Below are 21,742 nucleotides of genomic sequence, written 5' to 3' on the forward strand. Positions count from 1 at the left end.
ATAGGGACAGCCCAGGGTAGATTTCCTTTCTGTTCCCTAACCTTTTGTGCAATAATTTTACCTCAGCACTTACACATATCCAAACAGGTGTCGGCGTTGTTGACGGAGACACCCTCCCACACACTTATCCGCTCTATCACCTCCTTAGAGGAGCCTTTTACCTCAGACATGTCGACAAACGCGTACCGACACACCACACACACAGGGGATGCTCTATTTGAAGACAGTTCCCCCACCAGGCCCTTTGGAGAGACAGAGAGAGAGTATGCCAGCACACACCACAGCGCTATATAATACAGGGATGTACACTATACTGAGTGATTTTTCCCCTATAGCAGCTTATATACACAGTTTTGCGCCTAAATTTATGTGCCCCCCCTCTCTTTTTTACCCTTTGTGTACCAGGATACTGCATGGGAGAGCCTGGGGAGCTTCCTTCCAGCTGAGCTGTGAAGAGAAAATGGCGCCGGTGTGCTGAGGAAGAAGGCCCGGCCCCCTCAGCGGCGGGCTTCTGTCCTTTTATGTACTTTAATGGCGGGGGTTAATGCACATATACAGTTTATCAGACTGTATTATGTGCTTTTCGCCAAGTAAGGTAATCTAATTGCTGCCCAGGGCGCCCCCCCCCCCCCCCCCCCAGCACCCTGCACCCATCAGTGACCGGAGTGTGTGGTGTGCTAAGGGAGCAATGGCGCACAGCTGCAGTGCTGTGCGCTACCTTAATGAAGACCGGAGTCTTCAGCCGCCGATTTTCAACTTCTCTTCGTTCTTCTGGCTCTGCAAGGGGGACGGCGGCGCGGCTCCGGGACCGGACGACCGAGGACTGGGCCTGTGTTCGATCCCTCTGGAGCTAATGGTGTCCAGTAGCCTTAGAAGCCCAAGCTAGCTGCAAGCAGGTAGGTTCGCTTCTCTCCCCTCAGTCCCACGTAGCAGTGAGTCTGTTGCCAGCAGATCTCACTGAAAATAAAAAACCTAACAAATACTTTCTTTTCTAGGAAGCTCAGGAGAGCCCCAAGGGTGCATCCAGCTCTGGCCGGGCACAGATACTAACTGAGGTCTGGAGGAGGGGCATAGAGGGAGGAGCCAGTGCACACCAGATATAGTACCTAATCTTTCTTTTAAGAGTGCCCAGTCTCCTGCGGAGCCCGTCTATACCCCATGGTCCTTACGGAGTACCCAGCATCCACTAGGACGTCAGAGAAATGTATTTATTATTCTTACATAAGGCTATGGTTCCCCACCTGATATTTGTTTGATCTGCTCTTTGGATATACAAGGCAGCCATCTTAAACTGTATGATACCACACCTTTCTATTTTAGTAAACACAGCAGTAGGACTTTACGCACTAGAAAGGGGGTCTGATCCCGAATCCGTGTGGCCATGCCCCCAGTGCGACACATTCATGCAGGGGGCAGCTCCCAGTGTCCTCCTGCACTTTGATGTCATTCATCCATTCTCTGTAAGCGCACAGAGTAGTCATCATCATCCCCCCCCCCCGGCGGGTGGGACAGTAGATGGAAACTAGGACAGTCCCACTGAATTTGGGACAGTTGGGAGGTATGTGATACATTCTTCTGAAGAAGTTGTGGCTCTAATTCCATGATGGAACGCGATAAGTACTTTATCGACTGGACACTTTTGGGCAACTTGTCCTTTCTTATTCAGACCAGGATTGATAAGCAAGAGTTTGGGACATACAGTGTTCCCAACTGTTAGCTACCACCAGCTGCGAGCCGTCTTGCTAGAGTCTGGATGGACTTCTTTCACAACAAGCTGGTAATATAATATATGTGCTAATGGAGCCCTACGCAAGCGCAGTAGACTCTGGCCCAAATACAGCATGGCCACTGCTGCTGCTCCATCGCCCTCAGCAAGTGTGTATGCATTTGCCAATGTCAGCTCATGACGCAAGTCACATTGGCTGGATACACATTGCTCAGTTATGGTGGAGGACAGGGTTGTGCTTCTGTTTTGCCCATATGGTTTATCAGAATCAGCTTTATTGGCCAGGTATACTTGCGTATACTAGGAATTTGTCTTCGGTTTGCTATACAACAGCCAAGTAGGTAACAGATAAGCAGGTGGGGGGGCAAGTAAAGTCATACAGATATGTATACCGTAGGGACACAAGTGAGTTACATATACGTCTAGTCAGTCCAATGTTCAGGAGTTCAGCAGGCGGACTGCTTGGGGAAAGAAACTTTTGAGGCTCCTGGTGGACCCTGGCGGGAATGGCCCTGTAACGCCTTCTTGAAGGAAGCAAGTTAAACATGCTGTCGCCGGGGTGGCTGTTTTTTAGCTGTGGACAGGTACAGGTCCTGGATGAGGGAAGGTTGGCCCTGATGATCTTCTCTGCGGTTCTGACCACCTTTTGGACATATATAGTGGAGCCTGCATCTGTCCCTCGTGCTGGCGGAGCCGTACCATACCTGTATCGAGGAGCACAGTACCGACTCCACAATCGCGGAGTAGAAGAGAAGCAGAAACTTCTGTGGGATGTTGAACTACCTTAGTTGCCTGAGGAAGAACAACATCTGCTGCGCTTTCCCGACAATGGCATCAGCGTTGGACCCCCAGTTAAGGTCCCGGGAGATTGTGATCGCTAGGAACTTGAAGGAGTCCACTAGTGATACCACACTGTCAGCAATCGTTAGCGGAGGTGCACTAGCTGACTTCTTCCTGAGGTCCACTATCATCTCGACAGTTTTGAGGGGGTTGAGCTCAAGGTTGTTGTGGCTGCGACACTGGGCCAACCAGTCTACTTTCCGTCTATAGGCCGATTCGTCCCTGTCCTTGATGAGTACGATGACGGTGGTGTCGTTGGCGGATTTGATGATCTTTATCGAGTGCGCCTGTGACGTGCAGTCATTTGTGTACAGGGAGAAGAGCATGATTGGCAGACACCAGCACTGGCTATGCCTATAAAATAGACCATAATAAATTTGATTTGGTCCCGAACCACCAACCAGTGGCAACCCTGCCTTGAGGCACCCCAGAGTTCCAATGCACCCAGTTTCTGATCCACTGAATTAGGGAGTTGCATAGTGATATCAGAAGCTACCTATATGGTTGCTTGTCTGTGCACCATAGAGACAGGGGAAAAGTAAAAATAAGAATTTACTTACCGATAATTCTATTTCTCGGAGTCCGTAGTGGATGCTGGGGTTCCTGAAAGGACCATGGGGAATAGCGGCTCCGCAGGAGACAGGGCACAAAAAGTAAAGCTTTAGGATCAGGTGGTGTGCACTGGCTCCTCCCCCTATGACCCTCCTCCAAGCCAGTTAGGTACTGTGCCCGGACGAGCGTACACAATAAGGGAGGAATTTTGAATCCCGGGTAAGACTCATACCAGCCACACCAATCACACCGTACAACTTGTGATCTAAACCCAGTTAACAGTATGATAACAGCGGAGCCTCTGAAAAGATGGCTCACAACAATAATAACCCGATTTTTGTAACTATGTACAAGTATTGCAGATAATCCGCACTTGGGATGGGCGCCCAGCATCCACTACGGACTCCGAGAAATAGAATTATCGGTAAGTAAATTCTTATTTTCTCTATCGTCCTAGTGGATGCTGGGGTTCCTGAAAGGACCATGGGGATTATACCAAAGCTCCCAAACGGGCGGGAGAGTGCGGATGACTCTGCAGCACCGAATGAGAGAACTCCAGGTCCTCTTTTGCCAGGATATCAAATTTGTAGAATTTTACAAACGTGTTCTCCCCTGACCACGTATCTGCTCGGCAGAGTTGTAATGCCGAGACCTCTCGGGCAGCCGCCCAAGATGAGCCCACCTTCCTTGTGGAATGGGCCTTAACCGATTTAGACTGTGGCAGGCCTGCCTCAGAATGTGCAAGTTGAATTGTGTTACAAATCCAACGAGCAATCGACTGCTTAGAAGCAGGCGCACCCAACTTGTTGGGTGCATACAGTATAAACAGCGAGTCAGATTTTCTGACTCCAGCTGTCCTGGAACATATTTTCAGGGCCCTGACAACTTCTAGCAACTTGGAGTCCTCCAAGTCCCTAGTAGGTGCAAGGCACCACAATAAGCTGGTTCAGGTGAAACACTGACACCACCTTAGGGAGAGAACTGGGGACGAGTCCGCAGCTCTGCCCTGTCCGAATGGACAAACAGATATGGGCTTTTTTGAGAAAAAACCACCAATTTGACACTCGCCTGGTCCAGGCCAGGGCCAAGAGCATGGTCACTTTTTATGTGAGATGCTTCAAATCCACATATTTGACTGGTTTTAAACCAATGTGATTTGAGGAATCCCAGAACTACGTTGAGATCCCACAGTGCCACTGGAGGCACAAAAAAGGGGTTTGTATATGCAATACTCCCTTGACAAACTTCTGGACTTCAGGAACTGAAGTCAATTCTTTCTGGAAGAAAATTTACAGGGCCGAATTTGAACCTTAATGGACCCCAATTTGAGGCCCATAGACACTCCTGTTTGCAGGAAATGCAGGAAACGACCGAGTTGAAATTTCTTTGTGGGGCCTTCCTGGCCTCACACCACGCAACATATTTTCGCCACACGTGGTGATAATGTTGTGCGGTCACCTCCTTTCTGGCTTTGACCAGGGTAGGAATGACCTCTTCCGGAATGCCTTTTTTTCCCTTAGGATCCGGCTTTCCATCGCCATGCCGACAAACGCAGCTGCGGTAAGTCTTGGAACAGACATGGTACTTGCTGAAGCAAGTCCCTTCTTAGCGGCAGAGGCCATAAGACCTCTGTAAGCATCTCTTGAAGTTCCGGGTACCAAGTCCTTCTTGGCCAATCCGGAGCCATGAGTATAGTTCTTACTCCTCTACGTCTTATAATTCTCAGCACCTTAGGTATGAGAAGCAGAGGAGGGAACACATACACCGACTGGTACACCCCCGGTGTTACCAGAACGTCCACATCTATTGCCTGAGAGTCTCTTGACCTGGCGCAATACCTGTCCCGTTTTTTGTTCAGACGGGACGCCATCATGTCCACCTTTGGTATTTCCCAACGGTTTACAATCATGTGGAAAAAACTTCTCAATGAAGTTTCCACTCTCCCGGGTGGAGGTCGTGCTGAGGAAGTCTGCTTCCCAGTTTCCATTCCCGGGATGAAAAACTGCTGACAGTGTTATCACATGATTTTCCGCCCAGCGAAAAGTCCTTGCAGTTTCTGCCATTGCCCTCCTTCTTCTTGTGTCGCCCTGTCTGTTTACGTGGGCGACTGCCGTGATGTTTTTCCCACTGGATCAATACCGGCTGACCTTGAAGCAGAGGTCTTGCTAAGCTTAGAGCATTATAAATTTACCCTTAGCTCCAGTATATTTATGTGGAGAAAAGTCTCCATACTTGATCACACTCCCTGGAAATTTTTCCCTTGTGTGACTGCTCCCCAGCCTCTCAGGCTGGGCTCCGTGGTTACCAGCATCCAATCCTGAATGCCGAATCTGCGGCCCTCTAGAAGATGAGCACTCTATAACCACCACAGGAGAGACACCCTTGTCCTTGGATATTGGGTTATCCGCTGATGCATCTGAAGATGCGATCCGGACCATTTGTCCAGCAGATCCCACTGAAAAGTTCTTACGTGAAATCTGCCGAATGGAATTGCTTCGTAGGAAGCCACCATTTTTACCAGGACCCTTGTGCAATGATGCACTGTTTTTAGGAGGTTCCTGACTTGCTCGGATAACTCCCTGGCTTTCTCTTCCGGGAGAAACACCTTTTTCTGGACTATGTGCAGAATCATCCCTAGGCACAGCAGACGTGTCGTCGGGATCAGCTGCGATTTTGGAATATTTAGAATCCACCCGTGCTGATTGTAGCAGTATCCGAGATAGTGCTACTCCGACCTCCAACTGTTCCCTGGACTATGCCCCTATCAGGAGATCGTCCAAGTAAGGGATAATTAAGACGCCTTTTCTTCGAAGAAGAATCATCATTTCGGCCATTACCTTGGTAAAGACCCCGGGGTGCCGTGGACAATCCAAACGGCAGCGTCTGAAACTGATAGTGACAGTTCTGCACCACGAACCTGAGGTACCCTTAGTGAGAAGGGCAAATTTGGGACATAGAGGTAAGCATCCCTGATGTCCCGGGACACTATATAGTCCCCTTCTTCCTGGTTCGTTATCACTGCTCTGAGTGACTTCATCTTAATTTGAACCTTTGTAAGTGTTCAAAAAAAATTTTTTAGAATAAGTCTCACCTAGCCTTCTGGCTTCAGTACCACAATATAGTGTGGAATAATACCCCTTTTCTGTAGTAGGAGGGGTAATTTAATTATCACCTGCTGGGAATACAGCTTGTGAATTTTTTCCCATACTACCTCCTTGTCGGAGGGAGACTTGGTAAAGCAGACTTCAGGAGCCTGCGAAGGGGAAACGTCTCGACATTCCCATCTGTACCCCCGGGATACTACTTGTAGGATCCAGGGGTCCTGTACGGTCTCAGCGCCATGCTGAGAACTTGTCAGACGCGGTGGAACGCTTCTGTTCCTGGGAATGGGCTGCCTGCTGCAGTCTTCTTCCCTTTCCTCTATCCCTGGGCAGATATGATCTTATAGGGACGAGAGGACTGAGGCTGAAAAGACGGTGTCTTTTTCTGCAGAGATGTGACTTAGGGTAAAAAACGGTGGATTTTCCAGCAGTTGCCGTGACCACCAGGTCCGATGGACCGACCCCAAACAAGTCCTCTTCCTTTATACGGCCATACTGTGCCGTTTGGAATCTGCATCACCTGACCACTGTCGTGTCCATAACATCTTCTGGCAGTTATGGACATCGCGTTTATTCATGATGCCAGAGTGCAAATATCCCTCTGTGCATCTCGCATATATAGAAATGCTCTATAGTCAATAAAATACTGTCCCTGTCAAGGGTATCAATATTTTTAGTCAGGGAATCCGACCAAGCCACCCTAGCTCTGCACATCCAGGCTGAGGCGATCGCTGGCCGCAGTATAACACCAGTATGTGTGTATATACTTTTTATTATATTTTCCAGCCTTGTCAGCTGGTCCTTGAGGACGGCCCTATCTATAGACGGTACCGCCACTTGTTTTGATAAGCGTGTGAGCGCCTTATCCACCTTAAGGGGTGTTTCCCAACGCGCCCTAACTTCTGGCGGGAAAGGGTATACCGCCCATAATTTTCTATCGGGGGGAACCCACGCATCATCACACACTTTATTTAATTTATCTGATTCAGGAAAAACTATGGTAGTTTTTTCACATCCCACATAATACCCTCTTTTGTGGTACTTGTAGTATCAGAAATACGTAACACCTCCTTCATTGCCTTTAACGTGTGGCCCTAATAAGGAATACGTTTGTTTATTCACCGTCGACACTGGATTCAGTGTCCCTGTCTGTGTCTGTGTCGACCGACTAAAGTAAACGGGCGTTTTAAAAACCCTTGACGGTGTTTTTGAGACGTCTGGACCGTACTAATTGTTTGTCGGCCGTCTCATGTCGTCAACCGACTTTGCAGCGTGTTGACATTATCACGTAATTTCCTAAATAAGCCATCCATTCCGGTGTCGACTCCCTAGAGAGTGACATCACCATTACAGGCAATTGCTCCGCCTCCACGCCAATATCGTCCTCATACATGTCGACACACACGTACCGACACACAGCAGACACACAGGGAATGCTCTATACGAAGACAGGACCCACTAGCCCTTTGGGGAGACAGAGGGAGAGTCTGCCAGCACACACCAAAAAGCGCTATATATGACAGGGATAGCCTTATGATTAAGTGCTCCCTTATAGCTGCTTTTATATTAATATATATATAGCCATTTATTTTGCCCCCCCTCTCTGTTATACCCTGTTTCTGTAGTGCAGTGCAGGGGAGAGACCTGGGAGCCTTCCTGACCAGCGGAGCTGTGACAGAAAATGGCGCCGTGTGCTGAGGAGATAGGCCCCGCCCCTTTTCCGGCGGGCTCGTCTCCCGCTATTTAGTACATTTAGGCAGGGGTAAATATCTCCATATAGCCTCTGGGGCTATATGTGAGGTATTTTTAGCCTTTTTAAAGGTTTTCATTTGCCTCCCAGGGCGCCCCCCCCCAGCGCCCTGCACCCTCAGTGACTGCCGTGTGAAGTGTGCTGAGAGGAAAATGGCGCACAGCTGCAGTGCTGTGCGCTACCTTAAGAAGACTGCAGGAGTCTTCAGCCGCCGATTCTGGACCTCTTCTTGCTTCAGCATCTGTGAGGGGGCCGGCGGCGTGGCTCCGGTGACCATCCAGGCTGTACCTGTGATCGTCCCTCTGGAGCTTCATGTCCAGTAGCCAAGAAGCCAATCCATCCTGCACGCAGGTGAGTTCACTTCTTCTCCCCTCTGTCCCTCGTTGCAGTGATCCTGTTGCCAGCAGGAATCACTGTAAAATAAAAAACCTAAGCTAAACTCTCTAAGCAGCTCTTTATGAGAGCCACCTAGAATTGCACCCTTCTCGGCCGGGCACAAAATCTAACTGGCTTGGAGGAGGGTCATAGGGGGAGGAGCCAGTGCACACCACCTGATCCTAAAGCTTTACTTTTTGTGCCCTGTCTCCTGCGGAGCCGCTATTCCCCATGGTCCTTTCAGGAACCCCAGCATCCACTAGGACGATAGAGAAAAAGCTGTAGAACAATTTTAGGGGCACTGAACACCGACAGAGCTGGTGGTCAGGATGATGATGGGTCTATTGTAATATGGAGGCCTAGGGCTGCAGTCCCATTTGCCATCTTGGAAATCCAACCCTAATTGTGGACCTTGGCCCTCATTCCGAGTTGTTCGCTCTGTAATTTTCTTCGCATCGCAGCGATTTTCCGCTAATTGCGCATGCGCAATGTTCGCACTGCGACTGCGCCAAGTAAATTTGCTAAGAAGTTTGGTATTTTACTCACGGCATTACAAGGTTTTTTCTTCGTTCTGGTGATCGGAGTGTGATTGACAGGAAGTGGGTGTTTCTGGGCGGAAACTGGCCGTTTTATGGGAGTGTGTGAAAAAACGCTGCCGTTTCTGGGAAAAACGCGGGAGTGGCTGATGAAACGGGGGAGTGTCTGGGCGAACGCTGGGTGTGTTTGTGACGTCAAACCAGGAACGACAAGCACTGAACTGATCGCACTGGAAGAGTAAGTCTCGAGCTACTCAAACTGCACAGAAAAATCTTTTCGCAATATTGCGAATACTTCGTTCGCAATTCTGCTAAGCTAAGATACACTCCCAGAGGGCGGCGGCTTAGCGTGTGTACTGCTGCGAAAAGCGGCTAGCGAGCGAACAACTCGGAATGAGGGCCCTTATTTAGCATCAGTTGCAGTTTTGCTAAATTAGCAAAACTGCAACTGCTTGTGATCGCATGCTGGGAGCCGCCCAGCACAGGGAAAGGCTGCCCAGCATGCAAATGTCCGCCAGCGATGTGATCGCAATTCAATTGCGATCACATTGATAAACTAGGGATGCCTTCTGCCTGCGCAGCCTGGCTGCAAAGACAGGTGCAAGGTGGCCATGTTTTCTGTCGCAGCGGCCGCGTGTGACGTCACACAGACCTGCCCCCGTTTTCACTGTCAATCAGGCTGAGGCATTTGCATCAATGTGATGCGATCGCATTTGCCGGCCCACGGACACGCGGATAAACCCCTGCAGGTGCAACCTAGCACAAAAATCGTGTAAATGCGTTCCGTGCTGAATAAAAAACCTTAATCAGGATATAGGACCTGATGCCACCACTGCTATGATTGTATTCAGATGTCACACCCTCCGGGACGCCCACCAGTGATTTTACAAATCAAGTGCAGATAAAGACGCAGCATCGGAAGCAGATCAGCCTATTACCAGAGTACTGAGTAACCCTATAATCACTTAGAATTGTTCCCGGTATGTAATGCCGACGGTCAGCATATCAACAGAATCCCGACAGCGGAATTGCAACGGTCAGAATGCTGATGGATCCCGGTGAGTATTCTGACCTTAGCCCTAACCCACTCCTCCTGTAACCTAACCCTAACCCACCCCTCCCGCAGCCTAACAATTACCCACCCTTTTCAGTCTAATACTATCCAACCCTTCCCGCAGCATAATCCTAACCCTGCCCCTCCCGCAGCCAATCCCTAACCCACCCCTCCCACCAGGGGCATTTCAAGAGAGGAGGGGACCCACGTGCAGCTTCCGTTGCAGGCTCCATCCTCTCCAGCAGCTAGTAGACTCTGGCATAGTGCCAGAGTCTACTGCCCATGCGCAGGTCTCCGGGAACATGGTGCCTGCGCCTTGTTCCCAGGGACATCTCCAGTGTGCATGCGCAAATCACTTGGAAATGGCTGCAGCAGCCGTTTTCCAAGTGATTTGTGCTCGCCGCGGGACTCTGGAGGGGTAAGTATACTCTATGGGTGCTGTGTGGGTCCCCCCGGACCCATGGGCCCATGTGCAATGCACACACTGCACCCATTATAGAAACGCCTATGCCTCCCACAGCCTAACTCTAGCCCACTCCTCCTGTAGCCTAAACCTAATCCACCCCTCTTGCAGCCTAACCCTAACCGTCCTCTCCTGCAGCCTAACTCTAACCCACCCCTCCCGCAGCCTAACCCACCTCCCCGCAACCTAACCGTCCTTTCCTGCAGCCTAATTCTAACCTACCCCTCCTGCAGCCTAACCCACCTCCCCGCAACCTAACCCTAACCGTCCTCTCCTGCAGCCTAATTCTAACCTACCCTTCTCGCAGCCTCACCCTAACCCACCCCTCCCGCAGCGTAACCTTAACCCACCCCTCTCGCAGCGTAACTCTAACCCACCCCTCCCGCAGCCTAACCCTAACCTCCCTGTCCTGCATCCTATCCCTAACCCACCCCTCCTGCAGCCTAACCTTCCCCTCCGGCAGCCTAACACTAAATGTCTTCTTACGCATCCTAACCCACCCTTCTCGCAGCCTAACCCACCCCTTCCACAGTCTAACCCACCCCTCTTGCAGCCTAACCTAACCCCCCCCCCCCACAGCCTAACCCTAACCCTCCTGCCCACAGCCTAACCCTAACCCTCCTCCCCCACAGCCTAACCCTAACCATCCCTTCCCTCAGCCTAACCCTATCCACCCCCTCCCGCTGCCTAACTCTAACCCTCCCCTTAGTGCCTAACTCTAACCCTTAAACTAACCCGAACCATAAAACTCACATTCGGGATGCGTCAGCATTGCAACCATTGGGATTCTGCTGTTTGGATTATGACTGTCAGGATCCTGACTATATACTCTCAGAATGGGCACTAAAACTGAGATGCCAGTGCCATTGTTTTTGTGTATGGGGTCGCATTAGCAGTATGCGACACACCCCTAAAGAGGTTGGGACACATCTGCATTTTAACTGCCCCTCCCTAACCCTCCCACAAATGCCCCCCTTTTTCACTCCCTTTGTAAACAATAACCTAATGTAATTTGACACATGTGCAGTATGACTCATATGCATGCGCAGACCACCGATAAATGCTCAACTGCAGAGATAGTGGGTTTGTGCTCAACTCTAAATCAGGCCCAGAGTACAGTATCTCTGATACACCCCTCCCAATGAATAATAATGTATTTAGATTTGTCTAAATCAGCGGGCCCTGAGCTGTGTGTATCACAGGTGTAGTGCGGCACCTGGGACTCAGCATTAGGCTTTTCCCGCTCCCAGACTCCCATTGGCTAGTTTCACAGGAGTCTTGGGGCGGGCTTATGTGTAAGCACTCCCGAGCCCCCCGGCACTGTGTGTTCGGCGCCACTGGTTTACATATAAAGGCATTCTTTTCACATAATTTTCTCTAAAAAGAAGAAAAATGGGTCTCATTGTGTGGGACATGTATGTTGAAGTTTTGCACTGATGGGAACTGTGTTTCTGGATTTCCTTTTTTTTTTTTTTTTTTTCTTCAAACTTCTATATAAACACTTAAAAATCACAATTCATAATGTTGCATTGTTAAAATGTTGACATGAAACAGGTCTACATTTTCAGAATATTGACATTACAGTTAGGCTGTGGGCAGGAGGGCTAGGGAACGGCTACGGTGGAGGTTAGAGTTAGGCTGTGGGTAGGAGGACTAGGATTTGGTTGTAGGCGAAGGTTAGGGTCAGGCTGCGGCAGGAGGACTAGGGTTAGGCTGCAGGGGGAGGTTAAGGTTAGGCTGTGTTTAGGAGGGCTAGGGTTGGGCTGAGGGGGGAGGTTAGAGTTAGGCTGCGGGGAGTATGGATAGGGTTAGGCTGCAGTGGAGGTAAGAGTTAGACTGCAGGCAGGAGGACTAGAGTTAGGCTGCAGGGTGAGGTTCGAGTTAGGCCGTGGGCACGAGGACTAGGGTTAGGCTGAAGGGGAGGTTAGAGTAAGGCTGTGGGCAGGAGGACTACGGTTAGGCTGAGGGGGGAGGTTACAGTTAGGCTGCGGTTAGGATGGCTAGAGTTAGGCTGAAGGGGGAGGTTAGAGCATACTTGCCGACATTCTGGCTGCTCTCTGCGGGAGAGAGCAGCCAGGTCGGCTCAGCAAGGGGGCAGGGGAGGACTGTAGCGTGGGGAGTAGGTGGACCGGAGGCGGGACGGGGGTGGAGCAGGGGTGGGATGGGGGCGGGGTTTTGGCGGTACATCCTTTAAGCCACGCCCCCGCTCTGTAATGCCGCGATCCCCGGCATTACACTGCAGGGGGCGTGGCTATGATGACGCGATTCAGCAAGAATCGCGTCATCAACTGCCCGGACCGCCCACTTTACACATTAAGTGGGCGGACGGGCAGGGGGACCCCTGATTCCGGGAGACTTGCCTGCTCTTCCGGGGGGCCGGGAGGGTCACCCGATTTTCGGGAGCCTCCCGGCCATTCCGGGAGAGTAGGCAAGTATGGGTTAGAGTTAGGCTGCAGGACATTTTACACATGAAAACTGGTACAAATTAGGAAAGGAGGCATGGCCACGCCCCCCTTTCCTATACTTTCAATGTCAATTTGGAGAGTCAAAAATCGGTACATAGCTCTTTTTGGCAGGTACAGACCATAAAAAAAAGGTACTGTACCTACCAAAAAGGTACAGTTGGAGGGTATGTGGGTTAGGAGGGCTAGAGTAGGCTTGGGGGAAGGTTAGAGTTAGACTGCGGTTAGAAGGGCTAGTGTTAGGCTGAGGAGGCAGGTTACATCTGCCCATGCTTACCTACTTTGTGGCAGCTCCCACCGGGAGGGAGCAGCCAAGTCACACCAAAGGGGGCATGGAGGAGGTGGTATGGGGGCGTGGTGATGCATTTGCATCATTGTAGCCCCCCCCCCCCCCACTTTAGAATGCCCACATTATTGGTATTGCAAAGCGGGGAGCAGGGCTACGATGATGCAAATTTAGCGCGATCGCGTCATCGCCTTGCCTCCTTTCTCTATGTAATGGTATAAAAGTGGTAGGGAGAGGGGTGCAGTGGGAGGAGCGGAGGTGCGGCAGGGGGGAGGAGACCGGGATGCGGGAGAATTGCCCACAATGGCAGTAGCACTGTCACCAAGTGTCCCTTCTCTAACACGTTTCGCTCGTTCCTGGAGCTTTTTCAAAACTCGACTCTTTGAAAAAGCTCCAGGAACGAGCGAAACGTGTTAGAGAAGGGACACTTGGTGACAGTGCTACTGCCATTGTGGACAATACTGCACAGATACTGTGTAACGCCGGACGCCAGCCTAATACATCAGCGGCAATTGTTAACTGCAGCGGCAACTACATCTTGGAGGACGGAGACGTCCGGAGCCTCCTAGCCGCACCTGGCCATTTTAATATAGCACACGTTCAGTTGGACTCAGCATACGAACTGAGACAGAGGGTGAGCGTGTTTTATTTACAGGCGGCTGGTCCGGGCACTCTGGAATCAATTTTTGCACACTGGTCTTTTGAGACTAACACAATATTGACCAAGTGGTGATCATTATGTTCATTATCCGTTCTCTCTGCACTTGTTAAGGGAATGCATTGAAGATTTTCCAGCTATGCAATTTTAGAGAACAAGGATATCCGTTTTTATACACCGTGGTCACTGCAGAGAGGTGTTATTTGACATTTTTATGCAGATTAGAAAACAATCTGATTTACCTCCATTCACAATTGTCTAAAAAGCCGGCTTTATTAGAAACAGGAGATCATTATGCTTTGTCTATAATATATAGCATGAAGTTTTGTGTGTATATACGCATTTTTATTGAGGGATTTTTATATGGTGATTGCATTTATACTATATATTGATCAATATGATCGTTCTATTAAAGAAAATATTGTGTGTACATGTGACTTCCATTTTATTTTAAAGCCTGATAAAATCAAAATAGCGCAGAGTGTTCTCTAATATTTTCGTGTTGGTTCCCTTATTAAAATAGGAGATCCATCTCTTTATATGCTTACACAGGCATAATTGACACTCAGCAGCTGATTATCATTTTTTTTCCAACTAAGGGTGACTTTTATAGTTGTTTATACTTAATAGCGCCATGAGACATTTTGGTAAAGTTACTTATAAACATGAATCAAAGCCTGTATGCGGGCAATTCAATATGCCACACTTATGGTAGCTCCAGACTCAATGACTACCAACTCACAGTATGAGGGGTGTGAGATGCGGTACCATTGCTGGCGTTTCTACGCTGTTGCAATGGCAACTCAACCTCCTCTCGGCTAATTGAATTGACCCCTAGAAATTAAATGTGCCTCTTTTTCTTGCTCCAATCAAAATAAAAATATGTCACTACAATAATACAAATAGATGGCCTAAACTTAATATAAAAAAAACTGAAACTCCAATGGAGGGATCACTTTGTTATCAGTGAACCAGAAATGCTTGATGATCATTACCATTGCGTAACTGTGCACCAACCCTCCAGCATGTGCAATAGTGTAGCCTCCTAAAAAGGCATAGCAAGGAATGCCTCCAAGACTAATTGGGTGACAACTGCGTTAGCACATCCTTAATGCACTTGGCCTATGGATGCCCACCCCCATCCCACTTCCCAGGTGTAAGGATACGCAAGTCAATGTGCAGCTACATCTGCTCTCACCTCAACCTCGCATTTTGGGGTCCAGAACCTTCAGGGGCACATACTGTAGACTCAATATTTTGTCTAATTAGGGGCTACGCTGCACAGTAACCCCTTAGCTGCCAAGTTTGTTTGTTTGTTTAGGAAATAAGGCATTGGGGGTTACATACGCATATACCATATTTTTGTATCCAGTACGTAAATGCAAAACATGTTTTCATAAAGAAAACTCTACATGAGCCCCACAATATGTGTACTTGCCCAAATTGTAAAGTTTTCAGGAAACTCATGTGCGACTCACCGCCCACTATGGGCATGTCAGCACTTAACAAAACGCAAGAGCATACTTATGGAGCCTGAGCTGCTATTCTGAGCTGCTCACCTTCACCTGTGGAGTACTAAAAGTGCCAGCACGCCTTGCTTAACCAAAACATGAAAGATAATCCCATCAGAACAGGAGAGCATGAAGTGATCTACCTCTATGACAGATGAGTGCACCTAGAAGTGATCATGAGACTCCTCGGTCCTATACCGGCCTGCACGGGGTCCCGGGTGTGTCCTGGATACAAGCCCTGCGAGAGACCCCGCCTACCTCCCCGTTGCTAAGGACGCTGTGCAGGAGGGGCCGCTGCACTGCGGCAACCACGCGCGATGCAACCCAACCCTTCAGGACGTCACACCGCCTGCCCACACTATCCATCGCTCTATACTGCCTGCTCATCCCTCTGTTCTTATTGGTCCGCTGCCCTAATCTCTGCCAGCTGATTGGCCAGTATTTTTTGCAGGTGTGGTAGAGCGAGGTAGGTTGCTACATGAAAGCCTGTATCACCCGGCTCCTAACTCCGTTCTGGGCTGTTCTGTCTGCGGAATGTAACGGTGCCAGAGCTTCGCTATGGGCAGGGAGTCTGCAGGTAATTACTGGCGGGGATGTCAGATTCTATATAATTCTATACAGTATATACACCATGTAGGCGTATACACAGAGCAGCCACAGCCTTACATGTACAGTGCTTGCATTATGCATCCATACAATACGGCTGAGAGGCTTCATATGGCATATTCTTTGATTAGGCTAAATTATATAATTATAATGAATATAGTTGCAGTGGAGGTATTGTAGCTCTTTATATTATGTGGCGCTATAAGACACATCACTAATGGTAAATGTGAGGAAACATTGTATAGCTGGTTTAGCCTTACTACAATAATAACAATACACTGTGCAGAGTATTAGACATGACATGATAGCATTATCTACACAATATGTGACTTACTAATGCATAATTCATTCATTTATGTTTGATCATTAATATTACATTTACATGCTGCATACAGTATTTTAGAAGAATAAAAGTATTTGTGATGTTTATATTACATAGGCCTGATTCAGAGTTAAATACATGTGTTAGTTGTCAATCGACTTTCAGCATGTCAACATGGACAGACTACTGACACTGATAGAATGTTGACATTGTAAATACTGATGGTCGGCTTGTCGATAATGTGATTTTACATCCATTGCACGTAAAACTAATCCTAACCGCAGCCCCTAACCCTGCTCTAACCCCAACCCTATCGACATGTTAAATGTTAATATTCTGTCCATGACGATGTTCTAAATGTCGACCCTATGAAGCATACCATCAGTTGGTAGCGCTGCATCTTATGTGTGAATAAGCAGTAGCTGTTGGTGATTTGTGGGTGCACAGTATTGTTTTGGGGTGACTTGTATGGATTGAGTGTAAACCTAATACCTCCTGCAGAAAGTGCCCTACAAAGGGTGATGCTGTGCCCCGTGTGCAAACCACAGCAAAGTAATCATTCCTTAGTGCAAAACAGAAACTGATGAGCTGATGATAATTGGTAGGAAACTTGCACTCACTGGGGCGAATTCAGTTGATGGCGGGAAAGTTTTCCTATTCAATTACAGGACAGAAAATGGGACGCACTGCCTCTTTTTTCACGCAGCCCCAGAGCAAGTGCGATTTTTCCTAAAATCGTTAATTTTAGGAAAAATCACCAGGACTTGCTCTGGCACCCCAGCAGCATTCCCTTCTTCCCGAGGACCATTTAAGCAATTGGAAGTTTCCAACTAGCTTAATTGGTCAGTAATTACTCACCGTCCAAACCAATGTATTTTTTACTCCAGCGTCCAAATCCAGACTTCTGCAGCAGCGGTGAGATGTGAGTGTATTATGAGTGTGTGTAATATGTGTGAGGGTGAGCGTGTACGACTCCCCTCCCCCCATGTAGTGTCATCCCCCCTCAGAGGCAGTGGCTGGGCAGACTACATCTCCCAGCAGCCCTTGAGCCTCCCCAGAGCCTCCCAGCAGCCCCCTACCCAGTGTAAAGATTAACCAGCTCTGAAAACCCTGCTACCATATTTTTTAAATTGGATACTGCGGGTATTGGGAGTGCACATACCTGTGGTAATCCAAAACGGGGTTTGAGGAACGCAAGTTTCTTTACCTCATTAAATCTTGCATCCAGTTGAATTCCCCCCACTGTCTGTGTGTTTGGTGTTCTTACGTGTAGAGGGAAGCAGCTGGAACATAGAGGCGTCCAGCCTCTAGAGTAGACATACAATTATGAAGGAAAATCCAGTGCTCACACTAAATTATCATGTGCAGAATGGAAAAAACAATAATAATATATCATGGAGGAACTAACAGCACCAGTGGAGAAGTTGCCCATAGCAACCAATCAGTTTAGAGATAGCTTTTATCAAGTGTATTCTATAAAATGAAAGGTAGAAGCTGATTAGTTGCTATGGGCAACTTCTCAACTGATCCACTTCTCCACTCTTAACTCTGCTTGATACATCTCCCCCAGTAAAACTAAATTGTATTTATTGATATAATGCATTATGCCAGTGTGAATGTAGCAAGTGACTTACAGATCAAGAAGTTGAGTATAATCACAAAGTATTTTTTTGTAACTTGAATCTGTAGCAAGGTTGGTAGTATGCCCAGTTTTTGTAGCCAAATGATATATGGGGGTGCAACGTGAAGTGAGTGCTGTTGTGGTAGTGGTATGCCACCATTATGAGCGTTACCAGGGTGCTGCAAAGGCACATTGCCAGCATCACTCCAAATGTAATGCCCAGTTTTGAGTGGTAGGACCTTAGACCAGTCCCAGGCATATTTGCCACCTTTTAAAATTGTCACCTCCAGGACAGCTCCTATACAGCGCCTTGCTAAAGTGTTCACCCCCCTTTGCATTTTTCATGTTTTGTTGCCTCACAACCTGGAATTAAAATGGATTGTTTGAAGGTTTGTATCACTTCATTCACAGAACAAGCCTACAACTTTGAAGATTTTTTTTTTTTTATTGTGAAGCAAACAATAAATAGGACAAAATAACAGAAAACTTCAGCATGCATAACTATGCACCCCCCTAAAGTCAGTGCTTTGTAGAGCCACCTTTTGCGGCAATTACAGCTGCAAGTCGCTTTGGATAAGTCTCTATGAGCTTGCCACAACTTGCCAATGGGATTTTTGCCCATTCCTCAAGGCAAAACTGCTCCAGCTCCTTCATGTTGGATGGTTTCCGCTTGTGAACAGCAATCTTCAAGTCTGACCACAGATTCTCAATTGGATTGAGATCTGGGCTTAGACTAGGCCATTCCAACACATTTAAATGTTTCACCTTAAACCACTTAAGTGTTGCTTTAGCAGTATGCTTCGGGTCATTGTCCTGCTGGAAGGTGAACCTCCGTCCCAGTCTCAAATCACAGGCAGACTGAAACAGATTTTGCTAAAAAATATACCTGTATTTAGCACCATCCATCTTTCCCTCGACTCATTACAGTTTCCCAGTCCCTGCTGCTGAAATACATTCCCACAGCATGATGCTGCCGCCACCATGTTTCACTGTGGGCAGTAGCGGATCTTGTGCTTGCCCGTGGCGCCGCCTTCCGGAGGGCGCCGGCAAGATCTGCTACTGCTGTGCTGCCCGCTGTGTCCCCCGCTGGTCCCGCTGTGAAGGGAACTAGACGCTACGTGCAGTGGCGGAACTAGCGAGCGGTGGGCCCATGTGCGACAAAATGGGCCCACCAAAATGCAGGAGAGGATCTGGTGAGGGGGACCTGCTCAGGGCCAGAGAAATGGATACCTAGCAACAGTGCCGTAACTAGACATTTTAGCACTGTGTGCAAGAAACGCTATCGGAGCCCCCCTACTCCATGCAAAACAAGGGCAGTGCGCGCCGAAGGCGCGTGCAAAAATAGGGGCGTGGCTTTGTGGGGGAAGGGGTGTGACCACAAAATAATACCAATTCATATAACGGTGCACAATAGTCTCCATTATTAAAATTACGCCGCACGGTAGCACCACTACACTAGGTAGAGCCCCTTTTACACCTTACGGCAGACAGATTCCCCTTTTACACATTACGTCAGACAGCGTCCCCTTTTCATTACGGCAGACAGCGTCCCCTTTTTACACATTACGGCAGACAGCATCCCCTTTTTTACACATTACGGCAGATAGCATCCCCATTTTTACACATTACGGCAGACAGCGTCAACCGTTTACACATTATGGCAGACAGCATCCCCTTTTCACTACGGCAGACAGCGTCCCCATTTTGCACACTACGGCAGACAGCGTCCCCATTTTTACACATTACGGCAGACAGTGTCCCCTTTTCATTACGGCAGACAGCGTCCCCATTTTACACACTACGGCAGTGTCCCATTTTTACACATTACGGCAGACAGTGTCCCATTTTTACAAGGCAAGAGATGCAAACTCAATTTAAAAATAAATAAATAAAATACATACATACATACATACATACATATTTGTGTTTATACATATGCAATTAAAGACATTTAAAATAACTAATTCCTACCAGGGGCTGTTGCTGCACATAGGGAATGACCAGCAGCTCCAGCTCCTCTCTCTCCCTCCCTCCCATTATGACAGTGGTCGCCAGGGACGGCCACGAGATCTTGGCGTGATGCTTGTCAGATCCCCGGCGCCCAAACACACAGAGAGAGAGAGGAAGCCGAGGGAGGGGCGGAATATAAACAGGAAGGGGGAGGAGCTGAGTTAGCTGCTCCTCCTCGCTTTCCTGATTGACATCTTGCAGCAGCATTTTATTATAGGAGGACGTGTGGAGGAGTAGGCGCTGGAGAGAGCGTTCCCTCCTTACAGCAGCAGCAGCAGCCAGTGAGACCTGACCGACCAGTAAGTTTGTATGAGGGAGGGACGGACCCTCCTCGGCCAGGACCCCTCCTTCCCCTTCAGCCGGGCTGCCGCAAGCGCCGAGTGCGTTACAAAGGCGGCGGGCGGCAGCCGCGGCAGCGTGTCTGGTGCTGCCCTGATCTATTCGTGACACGGGTGGGCGGCGGGACGCAGACCCGACAGGAGCGTTGCTGGTGCCTGGTGTGCGGCATGATACAATGAGTCATTGTGACTCACTGTAATGCCGGCGGCTGTGGGCCCCTTGAGTGCGGCGGGGCCCCAGTGAAATGCACTGGCTGCACTGCCAGTAGTTCCGCCCCTGGCTACGCGTCTAGTTTCCCTTCGTGGAGAGGACCTTTGCTGTGCGGTGCGTGATTACGTCATCGCGCACCGCACAGCATTTCAGCGGCGCTATTCTACTGTACAGGGGGCGTAACTGACCACTTCCCCTGTATGAAGCCACGCCCCTATTTCCCGCCCGGGGCGCAAAAAGGGCTAGAACCGGCCCTGACTGTGGGGATGGTGTTCTTGGGGTGATGGGATGTGTTGGGTTTGCGCCAGACATAGCGTTTTCCTTGGTGGCCGAAAAGTTGAATTTTAGTCTCATCTGACCAGAGCACCTTCCTCTGTACATTTGGGTAGTCGTCCACATGCCTTTTGGCAAACTCAAAACATGCCTTCTTATTTTTAACACTAAGTAATGTTTTTTCCTGGCCACTCTTCCATAAAGCCCAGCTCTATGGAGTGCACGGCTTATTGTGGTCACATGCGCAGATACACCAGTCTCTGCTGTGGAACTCTGCAGCTCCTTGAGGGTTACCTTTGGTCTCTGTGCTGCCTCTCTGATTAATGCCCTCCATGCCTGGTCTGTGAGTTTTGGAGGCCGGTCCTCTCTTGGCAGGTTTGTTGTGGTACCATGTTCTTTCCATTTGAAGATGATGGATTTGATGGTGCTTCGGGGGATCATCAAAGATTTGGCTATTTTTTTATAACCCAACCCTGGCTTGTACTTCTCAACAACTGTGTCCCTGACTTGTTTGGAGACTCCTTGGTCTTCATAGTGTGATGCCTCTTAATGGTGTTGCAGCCTCTGGGGCCTTTCAGAAACGGTGTGTTTCTCCTGACAGATCATGTGACACTTAGATTGCACACAGGTGGACTTCATTTCACTAATTATGTGACTTCTGAAGGTAATTGGTTGCACCAGAACTTTTGAGGGGCTTCATAGCAAAGGGGGTGAATACATATGCACATGCCAATTTTCAGAGTTTTATTTATACAAACTCTCTTTTATATAATTTTTTTTTTTCATTTCACTTCACCAACTTAGACTATTTTGTGCAGATCCATCACATAAAATTCAGATAAAAAAAAATACAAATTGTAGTGTAACAAAATAGGTAAAAAGCCAAGGGGGGGGGGGGGTTAATACTTTAGCAAGGCACTGTAGTGGAGATCAGGGCCGTAACTACGTGTGTGCCAAGGGGGCTTGGCACACAGCGCAGTTGCCCTGAGGGCGCAACGGCCAGCGGCATGTAATGAGTCAAATTGACTCATTACATGCCGCCGAAGT

The 21,742-nt window shown here is 48.7% G+C and overlaps 2 protein-coding genes across 7 annotated transcripts in view; one reads left to right on the top strand and one right to left on the bottom strand.

Annotated features, from left to right (window-relative positions):
• The window catches only part of LOC134910336 (uncharacterized), a 185,063-nt gene extending 169,444 nt beyond the window's left edge, over positions 1-15,619 (bottom strand). The window contains exon 1 of one of the 4 annotated variants that reach the window (XM_063918232.1): positions 15,458-15,617. The gene's annotated coding sequence lies outside the window, so the exon portion shown is untranslated. The other 3 variants (XM_063918233.1, XM_063918231.1, XM_063918230.1) reach the window with 3 other exon arrangements.
• Positions 15,620-15,675: 56 nt separating this feature from the next.
• SANBR (SANT and BTB domain regulator of CSR) overlaps positions 15,676-21,742 on the top strand; it is a 202,157-nt gene continuing 196,090 nt past the window's right edge. The window contains exon 1 of one of the 3 annotated variants that reach the window (XM_063918229.1): positions 15,676-15,891. In XM_063918229.1, coding sequence (XP_063774299.1) covers positions 15,793-15,891 — 99 coding nt within the window. In that variant the 5' untranslated portion in view covers positions 15,676-15,792. The remainder of the gene's footprint in view (positions 15,892-21,742) is intronic. The other 2 variants (XM_063918227.1, XM_063918228.1) reach the window with 2 other exon arrangements.

The sequence above is a fragment of the Pseudophryne corroboree genome, chromosome 4 (genome assembly GCF_028390025.1).
Source record: "Pseudophryne corroboree isolate aPseCor3 chromosome 4, aPseCor3.hap2, whole genome shotgun sequence".
Lineage (NCBI taxonomy): Eukaryota > Metazoa > Chordata > Amphibia > Anura > Myobatrachidae > Pseudophryne > Pseudophryne corroboree.